At 48.9% G+C, this 19,045-nt stretch overlaps 1 protein-coding gene across 1 annotated transcript in view; it reads left to right on the forward strand.

Annotated features, from left to right (window-relative positions):
• The first annotated feature begins 2,140 nt into the window (after positions 1–2,140).
• Positions 2,141–19,045, forward strand: part of LOC147668406 (E3 ubiquitin-protein ligase TRIM39-like) — a 152,654-nt gene continuing 135,749 nt past the window's right edge. The window contains exon 1 of the mRNA XM_086948574.1: positions 2,141–2,712. Within this exon, the coding sequence (XP_086804700.1) occupies positions 2,299–2,712 (414 nt within the window). The 5' untranslated portion in view covers positions 2,141–2,298. The remainder of the gene's footprint in view (positions 2,713–19,045) is intronic.

The raw sequence follows: 19,045 nt of genomic DNA on the forward strand, positions 1-19,045 counted from the left end.
TTACCCAACTCAATGGTACTCATTTTATCGACCTCAGATGGATGAAAGAGAGAGAAAGAGGGAGACGGAAAGAAAGAAATGACTAGAAGAAAAGATAAAAAGATAGAAGGAAAGAGAGAAAGACACAGAATGAAAGAAGACAGGAATAGAAGGAGAAAAAAGAAAGAAGAAAAATAAATGAAGTAAAAAGAGGCTAAATGAATACAGAATCGTTTCAAATTGACACAATCTTGTATGCTGTGAAATAGCAGAAGCCAAAAAATCAAAACACTCCAAAAGAGGTTTACAACAGAGATGGGATCTGATAAAGATGGGATGTGCGCTAGAAGCGTCCTGCTCTCACATCCAGCTCTAACCACAAAGGCAACTACAAACTAACTATAAACAAAAACTAAAACACTGGCACCGAAGGGAGCCAGCTTGTGTGGACGTGCTCCGTGAGAGTGAGCAGAATGCAGTCTCTCAAAGTGAAGTTAACCAGTGGCTTCAGTGGGCGGAGCCTCTGCCCCACACTACAAGCTGCAGTGGGTGGGGGCAAAATATGAGTGACACAACAACAGACCAATGGATGAAAAGGGGCGGCTGAAAGCCCCTATATGTAATATATTAGGCATATTTTAGTAACATCAAAAGGTTTTGGCTAACACAAGACCTAAAAATACAAAAGAAACCTCACATCATGATATTTTTAATGAAGGACTGAAATGTATGGAAAAAAACCTTCATGCAAATTTTTACATGAATAAATTATTCATATAGGTGTCAGTAAATGTACACACGGGGATTGGCTCTTCTTGGTGCAGCCTGTTTGGACAAAGTTTAAAACGGCATAAGAACAGCGGGATCTGTATGTACTCTCGGCGATATAACGTCCACGTCTGTGGTTACTGCATAGTATGGTAAATAATTACAGATTCTCAGGGGAACCCTGTTACATGTAGACAGTGAATTGTTCTAATCACACACAGGAGGGGTGCAAGCTGCAGACATGCTGTGGAGACATTTCACTCTCATGCCTTACACTGACCCCGAAGGACTTTCCATCCTTACACTATTCACAGAACCCTGGGGAAGGCCCTCTCTCTTCTTTCAGCATCTGCCCGAAACGTCATAACCGGCAGTAAACCACGAACAGCTGAGGAGAGACCAGGAGTAAAGAAATGAGTAAACAATGCACTTACAGCACCAGGACGTCTGCTAAATAAACACATACAAACAATTAAAGGTGCACGCCTAATATCTGCAAAGTGTATTTATTTCATATGTTTACATTTGATTTAGAAATAGTTAATAGTGACCACTAACTATGCAAGATGAGGAGAGTAAAAGTGTCTTTTCTGTTTTATTCACTTTTTCAGTAGGTCTACCACGAGAAAGCAAACTCAGCTTTTTATTGTAGTCACTATTAGGTTTAGACCTCTGACCTTCAATGAACAGCTCCTGTTTGAGTACAAAAGTAACTAATATGAGCAGTGTAAATAGTGAATAGAAGGGACATTCTATGGTGTTCAAAGTAAACTAATATGTGCAGTTATAACCAGTAAAATATTTACAAATAATTTTTCGAATGAAATATAGAATTGTTTTTGCACAAATGTTTTCTGATCAAAGCCAATGGAATTAAGGGATTTTGCACAAGTTGAATTGTGCCCATAATTATGGATATGCCACATGTACCGCATACAACTGTGCCTACCTCAAACAGATAAAGAAGCATTTGCAATGCAATGGGTCTTGCATTGGTGAAAGTTAGAGATATTGGCGGCGGAAATGAGAACGCAGAATTGACAAGTTAAAAATAACTTGGTGGATTTTATACAAATCCATATTTAGGAGACCGCTCCTGGCACTTACAGAACCTGAGAAGAAAACCAAATTACTGGTATTTTTGCTGAGAAAGGAGGGAAACCTCGAGACAGAGCCCAGGCAGCAGAGGAGTCAGTTCTAATCTCTGCTCTGTGACTGCAACATGAACCCGGAAGTCCCGGCGCAGCCAGAGAGAGGAAGACGCACAGACACACCCACTGCACACAGAGAGGGACAGACGCACAGACACACCCACTGCACACAGAGAGGGGCAGACGCACAGACACACCCACTGCACACAGAGAGGGGCAGACGCACAGACACACCCACTGCACACAGAGAGGGAAAGACGCACAGACACACCAACTGCACACAGAGAGGGACAGACGCACAGACACACCCACTGCACACAGAGAGGGGCAGACGCACAGACACACCCACTGCACAAAGAGAGAAACTGAAACTTACCTTCACTTCCTGCATTTCTGCATCATGGCGGCAGCAGCTCAGCTCGGGAACCTCCAGGAAGAGGCCACTTGTTCCATCTGTTTGGAATATTTTAAGGATCCGGTGATGATCAAGTGTGGACACAACTTCTGCCGCTCCTGCATCACCCAGAGTTGGGAGGGGAGAGATGGAAACTTCCCCTGTCCGCAGTGCAGGGAGATATCTTCTAGGAAAAACCTCCGACCCAACAGGCAACTGGGAAACATAGTGGAAATGTTAAAACAGCTTCACCTGCCCCCCGTGAGGCCCCCGGAGGAGAATCTGTGCGAGAAACATGATGAAAAGCTGAGGCTGTTCTGTGCAGAGGATCAGAGGATGATATGCTGGGTCTGCCGGGAGTCCAAGGAGCATAAAACTCACTCAGCAAGTCCTATAGAGGAGGCTGCAGAGAAGCACAAGGTACGTGTGGGGATGTTCAGGGATCACAAAGTCGTTTGTTGAGCCTCCAAGGGGCAGCCGGAGAGCACACGCTGTGTGTTCCAGAAGGCGCCATGACACTGGGACAACACTTTTACATTTCTGGATTTTGCTTTTTACATATTTTGACCTGGTGTGTTCAAACAATAGGGTCCAGTAAAGTGAATCACAACTACAAATCCCAGAAAGCACTGATATGTTAAATCAAAATCCTAGAAATGCAAAAGTTGTGTCCCGGTGGCATGGAGTCATCTGGTCTCCCTCCCTGTTTATGCCATAGAGGAGGCTGCAGAAGAGAACAGGGTATGTCTGTGGATGTGTATGGATCATAAGGCACCCGTGGTCCCCAAAGACCACGTGCGTGGAGTGTATGTGGGTGTTCAAGATTCACAAGTGAAGACAGTGTAAGTTCCACAAAGGAAGAAGCTGCAGAGGAGCACAAGGTATATGTGTGGGTGTTCAAGATTCACAAGTGAAGGCAGTATGTACATTCTGCAGAGGATCACAAGGCAGTCTGTGGACGATCACGATTCACAATTGAATACACTTGTTAAGTCTTTAAGAGGATGCAATGTATATTTTGGGAGTGTTAAGTGTTCTTCGAGAAGGCTGCTGAAAAATACAAGGTATGTTTCTTTGTGTTTAGGGACTGTAAGTGAATCCACTCCATGAGGGCTTATACGAACCTGCAAAAGAGCACAAAGTGTGTCTGTCAGAGCGCTGGGATCATGGGCTGTATACTGTGAGCCACGGAGGCGGCTGCAGAGGATCAGAAGGGGTGTATGTGGGTGTTTTAGGATCTTGCATTATACTCATTCCGTGTAACACTGCAGTGTGAGTTGTCGGTGTCAGAAGACTTGACACGACAATGCAGGGTGTAGCACACGAGCTCACAGGAGCAGAGACACAGCAGAAGAGCTGCAGCAATGCATGGTGACGCACACAGGGTCTCAAGGGCATTGGTGCAGATGACTCCCGAACAGTGCAGGGTTCATCAGACACAAAGAGAGGTGCAGGGTCCAGGCGCTAGACTTGCATCGTCATTGAACACAAAGTGAAGATCTCCTGTAGCTTTGGCTGCATGAAGCTCGCTGGCTTTGGGGACCCCTCACAGGATGAATGACCGTTAGGCTGGGCTGCGATCACAGGCTCCTGGTCTGGGGAAGCTCGGAGTGTCCGACCTTCTCACCTCAAGGTGCAGAGCAGTGGACTGGGCTCGGGGTGATGAGGACAAACCCCTCCATTCAGCGGCAAGAGAGGTCCTTCCTCAGTCCTGGGGTCTAGCGCCTCCTGTAGAAGGGAGACGGCCATCATTCCCGTCTCTGGTCTTCAGCGTTCTCTTCAGTAGAGGTCCTTCCTCGGTCCTGGGGGTCTAGTGGCTCCTGTAGAAGGGAGCCGGGCATCATTCCCGTTTCCGGTCTTCAGCGTTCTCTTCAGTAGAGGTCCTTCCTTCGTCCTGGGGTTCAAGCGCCTCCTGTAGAAGGGAGACGGCCATCATTCCCGTCGCTGATCTTCGGCGTTCTCTTCAGTAGAGGTCCTTCCTCTGTCCTGGGGGTCCAGCGCTCCCGGTAGAAGGGAGACGGCCATCATTCCCGTCTCTGGTCTTCAGTTTTCTCTTCAGTAGAGGTCCTTCCTCGGTCCTGGGCTCCAGCGCCTTCTGTAGAAGGGAGACGGCCATCATTCCCGTCTCTGGTCTTCAGCGTTCTCTTCAGTAGAGGTCCTTCCTCGGTCCTGGGGGTCTAGTGGCTCCTGTAGAAGGGAGCCGGGCATCATTCCCGTTTCCGGTCTTCAGCGTTCTCTTCAGTAGAGGTCCTTCCTTCGTCCTGGGGTTCAAGCGCCTCCTGTAGAAGGGAGACGGCCATCATTCCTGTCTCTGGTCTTCCGCGTTCCCTTCAGATGAGGTCCTTCCTCGGTCCTGGGGGTCTAGCACCTCCTGTAGAAGGGAGACGCCCATCATTCCCGTCTCTGGTCTTAAGCGTTCTCTTCAGTAGAGGTCCTTCATCGGTCCTGGGTTCCAGCGCTTCCTGTAGAAGGGAGACGGCCATCATTCCCGTCTCTGGTCTTCAGTGTTCTCTTCAGTAGAGGCCCTTCCTCGGTCCTGTGGGTCTAGCGCCTCCTGTAGAAGGGAGACCGCCATCATTCCCGTCTCTGGTCTTCAGCGTTCTCTTCAGTAGAGGTCCTTCCTCTGTCCTGGGGGTCCAGCGCTCCCTGTAGAAGGGAGACGGCCATCATTCCCGTCTCTGGTCTTCAGCGTTCTCATCAGTAGAGGTCCTTCCTCGTCCTGGGGGTCCAACGCCTCCTGTAGAAGGGAGACGGCCATCATTCCCGTCTCTGGTCTTCAGCGTTCTCTTCAGTAGAGGTCCTTCCTCGGTCCTGGGGTCAAGCGCCTCCTGTAGAAGGGAGACGGCCATCATTCCCGTCTCTGGTCTTCAGCGTTCTCTTCAGTAGAGGTCCTTCCTCTGTCCTGGGGTCCAACGCCTCCTGTAGAAGGGAGGCAGCCATCATTCCCGTCTCTGGTCTTCAGCGTTCTCTTCAGTAGAAGTCCTTCCTCGGTCCTGGGGTTCTAGCGCCTCCTGTAGAAGGGAGACGGCAATCATTCCTGACTCTGGTCTTGAGCGTTCTCTTCAGTAGAGGTCCTTCCTCGGTCCTGGGGGTCTAGCACCTCCTGTAGAAGGGAGACGGCCATCATTCCCGCCTCTGTTCTGTTCTTCAACGTTCTCTTCAGTAGATGTCCTTCCTCGGTCCAGGGGGTCTAGTGGCTCCTGTAGAAGGGAGACAGCCATCATTCCTATCTCTGGTCTTCCGCGTTCCCTTCAGATGAGGTCCTTCCTTGGTCCTGGGGGTCTAGCACCTCCTGTAGAAGGGAGACGGCCATCATTCCCGTCTCTGGTCTTCAGCGTTCTCTTCAGTAGAGGTCCTTCCTCTGTCCTGGGGGTCCAACGCCTCCTGTAGAAGGGAGGCAGCCATCATTCCCGTCTCTGGTCTTCAGCGTTCTCTTCAGTAGAAGTCCTTCCTCGGTCCTGGGGTTCTAGCGCCTCCTGTAGAAGGGAGACGGCAATCATTCCTGACTCTGGTCTTGAGCGTTCTCTTCAGTAGAGGTCCTTCCTCGGTCCTGGGGGTCTAGCACCTCCTGTAGAAGGGAGACGGCCATCATTCCCGCCTCTGTTCTGTTCTTCAACGTTCTCTTCAGTAGATGTCCTTCCTCGGTCCAGGGGGTCTAGTGGCTCCTGTAGAAGGGAGACAGCCATCATTCCTATCTCTGGTCTTCCGCGTTCCCTTCAGATGAGGTCCTTCCTTGGTCCTGGGGGTCTAGCACCTCCTGTAGAAGGGAGACGGCCATCATTCCCATCTCTGGTCTTCAGCGTTCTCTTCAGTAGAGGTCCTTCCTCGGTCCTGGGGTTCTAGCGCCTCCTGTAGAAGGGAGACAGCCATCATTCCTGTCTCTGGTCTTCCGCGTTCCCTTCAGATGAGGTCCTTCCTCGGTCCTGGGGGTCTAGCACCTCCTGTAGAAGGGAGACGGTATTCATTCCCATCTCTGGTCTTCATCGTTCTCTTCAGTAGAGGTCCTTCATCGGTCCTGGGTTCCAGCGCTTCCTGTAGAAGGGAGACGGCCATCATTCCCGTCACTGGTCTTCAGCGTTCTCTTCAGTAGAGGTCCTTCCTCGTTCCTGGGGGTCCAGCACCTCCTGTAGAAGGGAGCCCGCCATCATTCCCGCCTCTGGTCTTCAGCGTTCGCTTCAGTAGAGGTTCTTCCTCGGTTCTGGGGGTCCAACGCCTCCTGTAGAAGGGAGGCTGCTATCATTCCCGTCTCTGGTCTTCACTGTTCTCTTCAGTAGAGTTTCTTCCTCGGTCCTGGGGGTCCAGCGCCTCCTGTAGAAGGGAGACGGCCATCATTCCCGTCTCCGGTCTTCAGCGTTCTCTTCAGTGCTATGCAGAGCTCCATAAAGCTAGAAGGGGACAGTTTATATCCTGTCCTCGGATAGTTCGCTCCAATCCAACTGTCCAGCCAGATTCATAATTAGCCCCAGACCTTTGGAGGGAACCAGTGAACTTGAGAGTGAACCACACACAATCCCTCCTTCCATCAGGATAGACATTCAAGACAAACATTGCAATTGGCCTCAAAAACATCCTAATGGAGGACGGGGGCAGTGGGGGCTGTGAGGCTACAGAGAGAAGGGGGCTGTAGGCACAGACTACAACCAAGACTCTGATTCACCCTACAACATAAAGCTTTTCATGCACAATCAATCAATCAATCAACAAATAATTTGTATAGCGCGCTACTCACCCGCAAGGGTGTGAAGGCGCTGAGTGTGGGGGGGGGGGGGGGGGGGGGATGGGTGCTACTGCTCGAACAGCCAGGTCTTTAGTTGTTTCCTGAAGCAGAGATGGTCCAGGGTCAGCCGTAGGTGAGTGGGGAGGGAGTTCCATGTCTTGGCTGCCAGGTAGGAGAAGGATCTTCCTCCGACGGACTTCCGAAAGCGTGGGATGAAGGCCAGGTCGAGGCTGGCGGATCGGAGCTGGCGGGTGGGTGTGTAGAATGTGAGGCGGCTGTTGAGGTACTTCGGGCCCGTGTCGTGGAGAGCCTTGTGTGCGTGGGTGAGGAGTCTGAACGTGATCCTCTTGTTGACGGGGAGCCAGTGCAGTTCTTTCAGGTGGGCAGAGATGTGGTTGCAGGAGGGATGTCCAGGATGAGTCGTGCTGAGGCGTTCTGAATCCGCTGGAGTCTTTTCTGGAGTTTGGCTGTGGTTCCAGCATAGAGGGTGTTCCCGTAGTCCAGACGGCTGGTGGCGAGGGCCTGGGTGACCGTCTTCCTGGTTTCGGTGGGGATCCATCGGAAGATCTTAAGGAGCATGCGCAGGGTGTTGAAGCATGATGACGAGACGGCGTTCACTTGATTGGTCATCGTGAGGGAGGAGTCCAGGATGAAGCCTAGGTTGCGGGCCTGGTCTGTTGGTTTGGGTGCGATGCCCAGGGCAGGGGGCCACCAGGAGTCGTCCCAGGCAGAGGAGATGGTCCGAGGATGAGGACTTCCGTCTTGTCGGAGTTCAGTTTCAGACGGCTGATCTTCATCCATTCTGCGACGTCGTTCATTCCTTCCTGGAGGTTGGCTTTGGCGGTGGCGGGGTCGTTGGTGAGGGAGAGGATCAGCTGGGTGCCGTCAGCGTAGGAGATGATGTTGAGGTTGGGTTGGCGAGCGATGTCTGCGAGAGGGCTCATGTAGACGTTGAAGAGGGTGGGGCTGAGGGAGGATCCTTGCGGGACGCCGCAGATGACTTCGGTGGGTGCCTATCGGAACGGGGGGAGGCGGACTCTCTGGGTTCTTCCGGCGAGGAACGAGATGATCCACTGTGACCCCCCATCACCGCACATGGGAACCTCGCCTCACATGTCCACAGGCACTGCATCCTATGGACCTGGGCCTGAAGGCACCTGAGCCTGACAGCACTGTGAGGCCCTGCTCATGGTAATACAGTGCTATACACATCTGTCTCACAACATGTATGCTGCACTCAGATGGAGCCCATAGAAGACATACTACACAGAAGGTAGTGTCAGTCACTCTCCGATCTGAGTTTGAGGCGACATCCACCCCCCTTCTATACTCGTCTGCCACAAGCCGTTAGTAGCGTCATGGGCTGGTCATGTGAGGGGGATCCACTCGGGTAAAAGCAGGACCTCTCTGGGTGGATCTCAATCTCGCACTCTGATGGAGAGCAGCGCTCCAGATGTAAAGCCATCGTCAGGGGACCTCCGGTGCTGGTCTCTTGCACATGAAGATATCCCGGGCCAGGATAGTAAAACGGAAGCAGTTTGTCACATGGACTGGACAATGCGCCAAAACCTTTCACCCTACTGTTCACGCTCTCACTCTGCCATCCTGCCATGCTCCATGCTTGGGTTCGGTCCTGCTCTCCTGGCTGCCTGTTCCTTGTTGCAGACTCTGCATCAGAATGTTGCCTGCTCTCTCGCTAATCCTGCCTGTTCCCAGCTGTGGCCCTGTATGAGGTTGGTGCCTGTTCTCTGTTGCAGACCCTGTAAAGGGCTGGTGTCAGCTCTCTCGTTCTAGCAGGTTTATTTTCTCAGACCCTTTAATGAGTCTGTTGCCTCTTTTCTGTTGCAGACCCTGTAAGGCTGGTGTCGATTCCTGCTTCAGACCTTGTAAAGGGCTGGAACTGGCTCTGTTGCAGACTCTTGTCTGCAGGCAACTGCCTGTTCTGTCACAGACCCTGGCTGGGGTTGGGGCCTGCATTCTTCCTGTGTCTGTTCTCTGTCACTGACCCTGTATGAGGCTAGTACCCGCTCCCTTACTGTGAGTGTTCTCTGTCACAGACCGTGTCAAATTTGGTGCCCGCACTCTCGTTTTGGTTGTGTGCTCTCTGTTGCAGACCCTGTCTGGGGCTGGGGCCTGCACTCTTCCTGTGTCTGTTCTCTGTCAAAGACTCTGCCAGCGGTTGGGGCCTGCACTCTTCCTGTGTCTGCTTTCTATCACAGCCCCTGCCTGGGGGTTGTGGCCTGCATTCTGCCTGTGACTGTTTTCTGTCACAGACCCTGCATGGGGTTGGGGTCTGCACTATTCCTATGTCTGTTTTCTGTCACAGACCCTGCCTGGGTTTGTGACCTGCACTCTTCCTGTGCCTGTGTCTGTTTTCTGTCACAGACCCTGCCTGGGGTTGGGGCCTGCATTCTTCCTTTGTCTGTATTCTGTCACAGACCCTGCCTGGGGTTGTGACTTGCACTCTTCCTGTGTCTGTTTTCTGTCACAGACCCTGCCTGGGGTTGGGGGTCTGCATTCTTCCTGTGTCTGTATTCTGTCACGGACCCTGCCTGGGGTTGTGGCCTGCACTCTTCCTGTGTCTGTTCTCTGTCAAAGACTCTGCCAGCGGTTGGGGCCTGCACTCTTCCTGTGTCTGTTCTCTGTCAAAGACTCTGCCAGCGGTTGGGGCCTGCACTCTTCCTGTGTCTGTTTTCTATCACAGCCCCTGCCTGGGGGTTGTGGCCTGCATTCTGCCTGTATCTGTTTTCTGTCACAGCCCCTGCCTGGGGGTTGTGGCCTGCACTCTTCCTGTGTCTGTTTTCTGTCACATACCGTGCCTAGGGTTGGGGCCTGCACTCTTCCTGTGTCTGTTTTTTGTCACAGACCCTGCCTGGGGATGGGGCCTGCACTCTTCCTGTGTTTGTTTTCTCTCACAGACCCTGCCTGGGGATGGGGCCTGCACTCTTCCTGTGTCTGTTTTCTGTCACAGACCCTGCCTGGGGATGGGGCCTGCACTCTTCCTGTGTTTGTTTTCTATCACAGACCCTGCCTGGGGTTGGGGCCTGCACTCTTCCTGTGTCTGTTTTCTATCACAGACCCTGCCTGGGGTTGGGGCCTGCACTCTTCCTGTGTTTGTTTTCTATCACAGACCCTGCCTGGGGTTGGGGCCTGCACTCTTCCTGTGTCTGTTTTCTATCACAGACCCTGCCTGGGGTTGGGGCCTGCACTCTTCCTGTGTTTGTTTTCTATCACAGACCCTGCCTGGGGTTGGGGCCTGCACTCTTCCTGTGTTTGTTTTCTCTCACAGACCCTGCCTGGGGTTGGGGCCTGCATTCTTCCTTTGTCTGTATTCTGTCACAGACCCTGCCTGGGGTTGGGGCCTGCATTCTTCCTTTGTCTGTATTCTGTCACAGACCCTGCCTGGGGTTGTGACTTGCACTCTTCCTGTGTCTGTTTTCTGTCACAGACCCTGCCTGGGGTTGGGGGTCTGCATTCTTCCTGTGTCTGTATTCTGTCACGGACCCTGCCTGGGGTTGTGGCCTGCACTCTTCCTGTGTCTGTTCTCTGTCAAAGACTCTGCCAGCGGTTGGGGCCTGCACTCTTCCTGTGTCTGTTTTCTATCACAGCCCCTGCCTGGGGGTTGTGGCCTGCATTCTGCCTGTATCTGTTTTCTGTCACAGCCCCTGCCTGGGGGTTGTGGCCTGCACTCTTCCTGTGTCTGTTTTCTGTCACATACCGTGCCTAGGGTTGGGGCCTGCACTCTTCCTGTGTCTGTTTTTTGTCACAGACCCTGCCTGGGGATGGGGCCTGCACTCTTCCTGTGTTTGTTTTCTCTCACAGACCCTGCCTGGGGATGGGGCCTGCACTCTTCCTGTGTCTGTTTTCTGTCACAGACCCTGCCTGGGGATGGGGCCTGCACTCTTCCTGTGTTTGTTTTCTATCTCAGACCCTGCCTGGGGTTGGGGCCTGCACTCTTCCTGTGTCTGTTTTCTATCACAGACCCTGCCTGGGGTTGGGGCCTGCACTCTTCCTGTGTTTGTTTTCTATCACAGACCCTGCCTGGGGTTGGGGCCTGCACTCTTCCTGTGTCTGTTTTCTATCACAGACCCTGCCTGGGGTTGGGGCCTGCACTCTTCCTGTGTTTGTTTTCTATCACAGACCCTGCCTGGGGTTGGGGCCTGCACTCTTCCTGTGTTTGTTTTCTATCACAGACCCTGCCTGGGCATGGGGCCTGCACTCTTCCTGTGTTTGTTTTCTATCACAGACCCTGCCTGGGGTTGGGGCCTGCACTCTTCCTTTTTATTTTTTATTGAAAAATAAGGTGTAATTCCATTAAAATCGAATACATATTCAATTGAAAAATTATACATGTATAAAATGCAGAATGTAACACAAAAAAAAAGTTAGTCAGCACAGTACAAAACATAGTATAAAAATGTACATTCATAATTCATAGTTCCTGGGGGGTTCATATTCCTATTATAAATACATTGATCAATTTAAAACACTCATAAGTAATGTAATTTATCTTTTTGTTAGTTCCTCCATTTCTTCACGGGCTCCGAGATATTTCTACCAAATTCTCGAGCTGTCCTCCCCTTAAATTCATATGAACATGCTTCTAGGTTATGCATACCTAACAATCTGGATAACCACATTTGAAATGTAGGAGCAACAGTATCCTTCCACCCAGCCGAGATAAGAATTCGTAATACCGCTACTGCAATGAACAATAACGCTTGGGTATCTCTCTCAACATGAAGTTTATTGTCTATCCCTGTAATAACCAGGGTAGGGGATAGGTTGATATTAATACCTAGCAGCCCCTCCAAAAATAAAGTTATTTCACTGCGTATTAAAACCAAACTAGGACAGTCATAAAACATATGCAATAGGTCTGCCGGGCCTGAATTGCATTTGGGGCATTTATCATTTTCTCTAATTCCCCACCCATACAATTTCGCAGGGGTATAATATAGGTTAAACAACGTCTTATAATGTTGAGACCTAAAGTTTACTGCACGAAAAACTTTCTTACTTAATATTAGGGCTAGGTCTATATCGACATCCGGATCCCCCAATTTTTGTGCCCATGTGGCCTCAGTTTTCTCCAGATCATCTGTGAGGGCGAGCAACGCAAAGTTGTAGGCAGTACCTATCTTCTTTCCCCCTTTTTTTAGGTACTCAACCAGTTGACTATCTGGGGGTATCAAAATCTTTGGTCTTTGTGCTAATAATGTTTGAGAAATTTGTTCATATAAAATCCAGTGGGTACCGGGGATCCCATACATCTTCTGTAGGTCATCAAAACTATAGAGAGCACCACCTTTCATAATGTCGCCCAGAGATCTTATCCCATGCTCTCTCCATACAGTACAGTACACACTTTGGCCCAGATATGGAAATAGATTTGATTTCCAAAGATTTACATTGCTATTTATTTTGGGAATCTTCATGATTTTACTGATAGCTTTCCAAGTCCCCCAGACCCCTTCAATGATCTTATACCTAGCCTTCCTATAGTATCTTCGATCTAACTCGCAGTGCAATAACCCATAAGCCTTCCTCCCCAATAACAGCTCGAAAATAGAGGGAGGGATCTGACTCTCAGTTTGATCTTCAGATGTTAGATGGTCCGGTTGAATTAGTATGTTCATCTGTGTAAGGAGGCAAACCAAATGATATAGTCTGAGGTTCGGCATAGCCAGACCTCCCCTGTCCCATGGTAGTGACATATAATTAATTGAACGTCTAACTTTGCCGTACTGCCAGACAAACTTAACAAATGTGGATTCGATTTTCCTCAGTACACTTTCCTCTAACAGCAGTGGGATAGCCCTAAACAAGTATAACAATTTAGGGAACATCGTCATTTTTAAGACATTTACCCTACCAATTAATGATAGGTGTAAGACGTCAATTCTTTTCAAATCCTTTTCGATTTCATTAATAAGGGGGATATAATTCTCTCCAACCATCTTCTTGACTGCTGAATTAATTCTAACTCCAAGGTATGTGGCTGAATTTACAAATCTATGATCGGTCTTCACTATATTTTTAGTACAAATTATCTGCGTTTTCCCCTCATTTAGCCGATAGCCTGAATGAAGCCCAAATTCGTTGGCCAATTGAACCAACGCTGGCATTGCTTGGTGAGGGTCAGATGTAGTTATCGCCAAGTCGTCAGCGTATGCGAGCAATTTTGTAGTGAAGCCATTAAACACTACAGGGCTGATTTGTCGAGAGCCTAAAATTTTTTGAATAAAAGGATCTATATATAGGGAGAATAGGATCGGGGAGCAAGGACACCCCTGGCGTGTCCCCCTCTTTATCACTATTTTATCAGACCTTTCCCCCATGACCATAACCCGAGCCACGGGATCAAGATACATAGCCTTAATTGCCCTCAGAAAATTATTACCAAAGCCTCTACCGACCAAGATCCCCCAGAGAAAGTCCCAAACCACTCGGTCGAAGGCTTTCTCAGCGTCGAGGAGGATCATGGCCATCTTCCCCCCCCGTGGCATCATGGGCATCAAATAGCGCAATTGCTCTTCTAGTGTGTTCTGTAGTACCTCTCCCGGGTATAAACCCATGCTGCCACGGGGAAACAAGACGCCCGATGATCCCCCCCAACCTGCCAGCCAAGATCTTAGAATATAGCTTGGTATCAGCATTAATTAATGATATTGGTCGGTAGGACCCCGGCAGTTCTTTAGGTTTCCCCTTCTTGTGGAAGATAACGATGTTAGTTTCCTTCCAGGACTCGGGAATTAAACCTGACCACAAGATACCATTGAATAAATCTAGTAAAATTGGGGCGATCTCTTTTTCTAAACATTTATACACCTCTAGAGGGATTCCATCAGGTCCTGCTGCTTTACCTGAGGCTAGTTCCTGTAAGGCTTTAGTTAATTCTGACATATCTAGATCTCTATCGAGATCTTCTCTAGTTTGAATGTCTAGACAAGGCCCATCATCCACATAGCCTGAATCTGATCCGTGTTCACCCAAAACGCCCTCTTTATTATAAAGGTTCTGATAAAAATTCTGAAAGACTCCTAAAATATCTTTGGGCTCTGTATACTCCTTATCTTCATCCTGTATACGGGAGATTACATTCTTAGTCCTCTTTTGCCTTATCTGCAAGGCAAGTGCCTTACCCGCCTGTTCTCCTGTTTCATAGCGACTTGCCTTGGAAGCCTGAAACTCGCTAGTTTCTTTCTGAGTGACTGTTTTCTGCAGGTCCGCTTTAATAACTGTTATCCTTTTTAGACTCTCCCGTCCCTCCCGTCCCTGACCTAAATCCTTAACATGCTGTTCTTCCGCTACCACTAGCATATCTAACAACTACTCGATCTCCCTTTTGTCATCTTTCCTAATCCTGGCGGAACAGCTTATCGTCTCTCCTCGAAGAGCAGCCTTAAAGGCATGCCAGACACTATTACGAGACGCACTATACCTATTGGTATCATAAAACTCCACGGCCCATTTTTTAAGATGTTGAACAAATCTGGTGTCTAATAACAATTTTCTCTCGAAAGACCAACTGGTTCGTTTTCTTTCTATTTTAGGCATATCATAGTACAGCACTAGAGGATTGTGATCTGATATTGATTTTGGGAGTTTCTTAATTCGCACCTTATTCAGCTCCGTGGAGGAAATCAAAAAGTAATCTAATTTAGTATATTTCAGATTAGGACAGGAGAAATAAGTGAAACAAGGATCCGAGGGTTCCCTGACCGCCCACACATCTTTGAGACCATGTGACTTCATAAGGGAGTCGAGAGCTCGGAACACTTTGGGTTTCCGCCCAGAGTAATCATCTGCTTTGCTCCAGTCTACTGAAATATTTAAATCTCCACAGACCATTATGGGTGTTGGCCAATTAGCTAACTCCACCTCCAAACAATCAAAGATTTCAGGATCATCCTGATTTGAGCCATATATCACACATATTGTACAGCCTAAATTAAGTTCAACTATCGCCCATCTCCCTGCACTGTCAGCCTTACACCGCTTTGCTCCTCCAACCATAGGTTTAGCTAAAATGGCCACTCCTCTAATAGTTGACGTTTGAGATGAACAGGCTAAAATTTCAAGCCCCCTAAATTTCATCAGATTTCTCTTTGCCCAAGGAAGGTGGGTCTCCTGTATGCAAAAAATATCGACATTGTTAAACTTAGCAAAATGCTCCACCCTTTGGCGTTTTCTTGCGTCATTCAAGCCACCTACATTAACTGTACAAATTTTAATGCATGACATAATTTTGTATTAAGCTTTCCTGCTGAATTTTAATGTTAACAACTTTTACCTTAATACACCTTATTTTCTTTTTTTTCAATTTTCCCCCCACCACCCTCCTCACCCTCCTCCCCCCCATTCCCCCCTCCCCGCCCTCTCCCTCCACCCCTGCTCCCTAGCTAGCGAGGCGCTCAGACCTGGCCTGTGCGTGTGATGGTCGCAGTGAGAGCAGTGAAGCTCTTCATCTTATTATACTTTAACTCTTCATTCTGACCCCCCCTTGAGACGCATTTTTTTTTTTTTTTAAATAAAGTGGACACCCAAACTACAAATTCACCTGAACCTTCACCAATAGTTTCTATACAACTAGAAACAAAGACAAATGCTTCATACATCCAAAACTGTTCTATTTCCCATGAGAATCCAGATATTCTCTAGCTTTAATCTCAGAGGTAAAGTACAAAGTTCTCCCCTCGCTTATAACTTTCAATTGGGCTGGATTAATTAGATAGGCCTGCATTTTCTTCTGCTGAAACGGATTGATCATCTGCCTGAGTCTCCAACGCCTCTCCACTGTACTATGACAAAAATCTGGGCGAACAAAGAACGAAATCCCATCCGCATTCCTCTTAGCATCCGGTCTAGCCTTCTCCGCAATTGCCTGCCTCAGCACGAAATTACCCAAAAAGATTAGGATAGCTCTAGGTTTATCTCCTTCTTTAGTGCCTTTTTTGATCTTAAATGGAGTACGATGAGCTCTCTGTATCTCTGCTGACCAAATCCAGTTGGACAGCTCTGGAAATGCTTGTTCGAATAGTTTAATGATGTAAGCTCTGACATCGGACCCTTCCACCCCTTCGGGGACCCCAAGAGCCCGAAGGTTATTCCGTCTCATCCTATTTTCAATGTCTTCCAGTTTCCACTGAATATCTGTGATGTGTGTATTTTGGGCTTCGACCTTATTGACTGCGGCTGCTGCCTCCGCCTCCGTGGAGACAACTCTATCCTCCAGATTAGTTACCCGGTCTCCCAGATTGATACAGGCCTTAGACAACTTCCTAACAGCTCCCTGGATTTTCTTCACGGCTGCTTGAGATTTTCGACTGTCCTGCCGAGCTTCCTCTCTGTGGGCCAGAATCTCGCTATGGATAGTCTCTAATAGCGACATCTGTGCGGCACCACCTCCCGGGCTCCCCTGCAGGGGCAGTGCTGAGGAATGGTCCCAACTAAGCTCACGCTTCTTTGGTGGTTTAACTGCTGTTGCGGGGAAGCCAGGCTCAGGATCACTTTCTATATCTGGATCTGAGACCGCATTGGAGCCAAGATCCTCAACTTCGTCATCATCTGACCACTCCCCCCCCTCAGACACTGAGAAGAAGCACTCACTCGGGACCTTTTCATTTTCTTTCCCCTTCTCAGCTTCCCCGCTGGTGACAAGATTCTCCTTAATAGGTAAGCCATCACTCGGTCCCTCTTGATCCTTTGCCATATTCACGACATCAACCAAATCCTCTGGACTCCTCTGGGTGTTACCGGTGTCAGAGACCCCTGGTTCACACGATATGATGTTGCTGTCAGTCTCTTTCAAATTCCCCATGGTCTTGCTATCACATTTGCCTGACATATCAGGCTCATACTTAGGCTCCAGGTCGAGTTCAGGCTTAAGTTCATGCTCGGGTTCCCTCAAATCGTCCCCTTCCATTAAGCATAGCCCTCTAGTGTTCATGGGGGGGAGAGGATCAGTAAAAACAGTTACTTCTGAGTCAATCATGATGCCAGTGACAGTAATCCCTGTTTCAGGCTCTCCCCCCTCCTGTGGTGGTATTAGATTTTTTGCCCCCTTCTCTCTGCCAACCCTTGCAAATATGTCGGCTATTGGGGCCATAGCTGTGGCTGTTGCTTGTCTTGTTCTGCCCACCACCTGTTTTCTTACCGGAGGGGTCTGCAAATTGCCATCTGTGTCACCCGGCGCCGTTTCCATTCCAGCCTTTTTCTTTCTTTCAGTGACTGACTTCCCTCCTGTGTTGACCTTAGGAGCCATAGCGGATCGCCTCTTTCCTGCCCGGAATCTCCTTAATGCAAGCTGCTCGTCCCGTCCTGCAATCCTCAGTGATCTGGCCTCGTACGCTGTTCTGCTCCGCGGCGTCCGTGAAGCTTCACCCGAGCCCTGCCCTCTTGCTCTCCGACTGGAGCACAGTGAGAGAGCCGCCCGCGTCAGCACCTGGAGCAGCCGTACCGCCGAGCCACGACAGGTAAGCGGTAAAAGCATCCAAAAGTCTTTCCTAAAGGTTCCGCCGGAATTATTATACTTCCTTTAGGTGCCACATCTAAAAATCCATCGGCTCATAGCTTATGAAAGCTATAGATAGCCGTTGCCATTGATCTCGGTGAGGGAGTTCGTACGAGCTTCACTGCTCTGCTGCTTTCGGCTGCAACTAAGCAGCCGCCATCTTGCGTCTAACCTGCACTCTTCCTGTGTCTGTTTTCTGTCACAGACTGTGATAATTTCTTTGGTTGTCTGTTCTCTCACAGACCCTGCATGTGGCTGGCACCTGTATAGGACAAGGACCAGATATGGTTAATCAGATGCGGGGATCTGGATGTAACATACTTAAGAACAATTTGGATATGTGTGGCCAGAATTTCCAATCTGGATGTCTGTTACTGGTACTGACAGTCTGAATTTATATGGGCAGTACTTACAGCCTGGATATAGAGCGCAAACCGAGGGGCTGGCCCTGAGAAGATGCAATTGTTGGCGGAAGGTCTAGGGTGGGCTGTCGGATCAGGGATAGTGTTCCTTAAAGAGATGGGTCTTCAGCATTTTCCTAACTTGGGGAGGGTCGGAGCTGATGCCACGTTGAAAAGGATGCTGAGCCAGATCCTGGGAGTATAAACGGAGAAGGCTTGCCTTCTGGGTTTTTCTTCTTACAATTTCATGTCTTGAGTCTGGTGATATCCACGCTCCTGGTCAGATGTCGTTCCTTGAACGTGTGTAGTTTGTGTGCCAGGTAAGCTGGGGTCGTGTTATCGAGTGCTTTATGCGATGCAGCTGGCCATGATGATGATGTGGGCTGGAAGCAACAGCTAGTATAGGTCTTTTTATATTTTAACCCACGTGAGGATTCAAATACAGCGATATTTAGTAAGCAAGAGCAGCATAGCTGTACATAGTAAATAAAGTGATATGTGACAATAAATACACACCTTCTATTTTAAGACAGACTTGACCAGTGAGTTTCTTCTAAACATTCAATTGAAATAAAAATAAAAATAAAACATTAGGTTTCGTGCAGCAATATTAAGCTGGACGAAGCTGCAGAATTGTACATAATAGATAACGTGCTGAATGTCAATAAATTACTCAGAATATCCTGATCCAAATTCAACTAGTAACTTCCATCTGAATACATCATTAAATAAATTATTTAGATTTCATATATAGTGCGGTAAAGTGCTGTGTGGCTATAAATACATATTTAATAACTTTTAACAGGTTAAACCAATGGAAGGGTGTGGACTGGGGGTTGGTGCGGACCGGAATAACAGGCGTAGAGGCCGTATATACTTGGCTATGGTAGCTGTTTTTATTGTTCTGAGTGACAAAAACAAAGTAAGTACAGAGTTCAGGGGGTGAAGCTGTAGTCTGTTCCCAGGTATCCGCCGGCCGAGGAATCTTCCGGACGTCTTCAGGTCTTCCGGGGAGGCGTTGGAGTAACCTCGGAGGGAAACAGAGAGGCAGGGGTTTAGTCCTTTCCAGCTCGGACTTCTGGAGTACCAGTACCAGCACCAGGGTCGTGAGGGGACAGA

This window comes from Lissotriton vulgaris, unplaced genomic scaffold, assembly GCF_964263255.1.
Source record: "Lissotriton vulgaris unplaced genomic scaffold, aLisVul1.2 SCAFFOLD_815, whole genome shotgun sequence".
NCBI lineage: Eukaryota > Metazoa > Chordata > Amphibia > Caudata > Salamandridae > Lissotriton > Lissotriton vulgaris.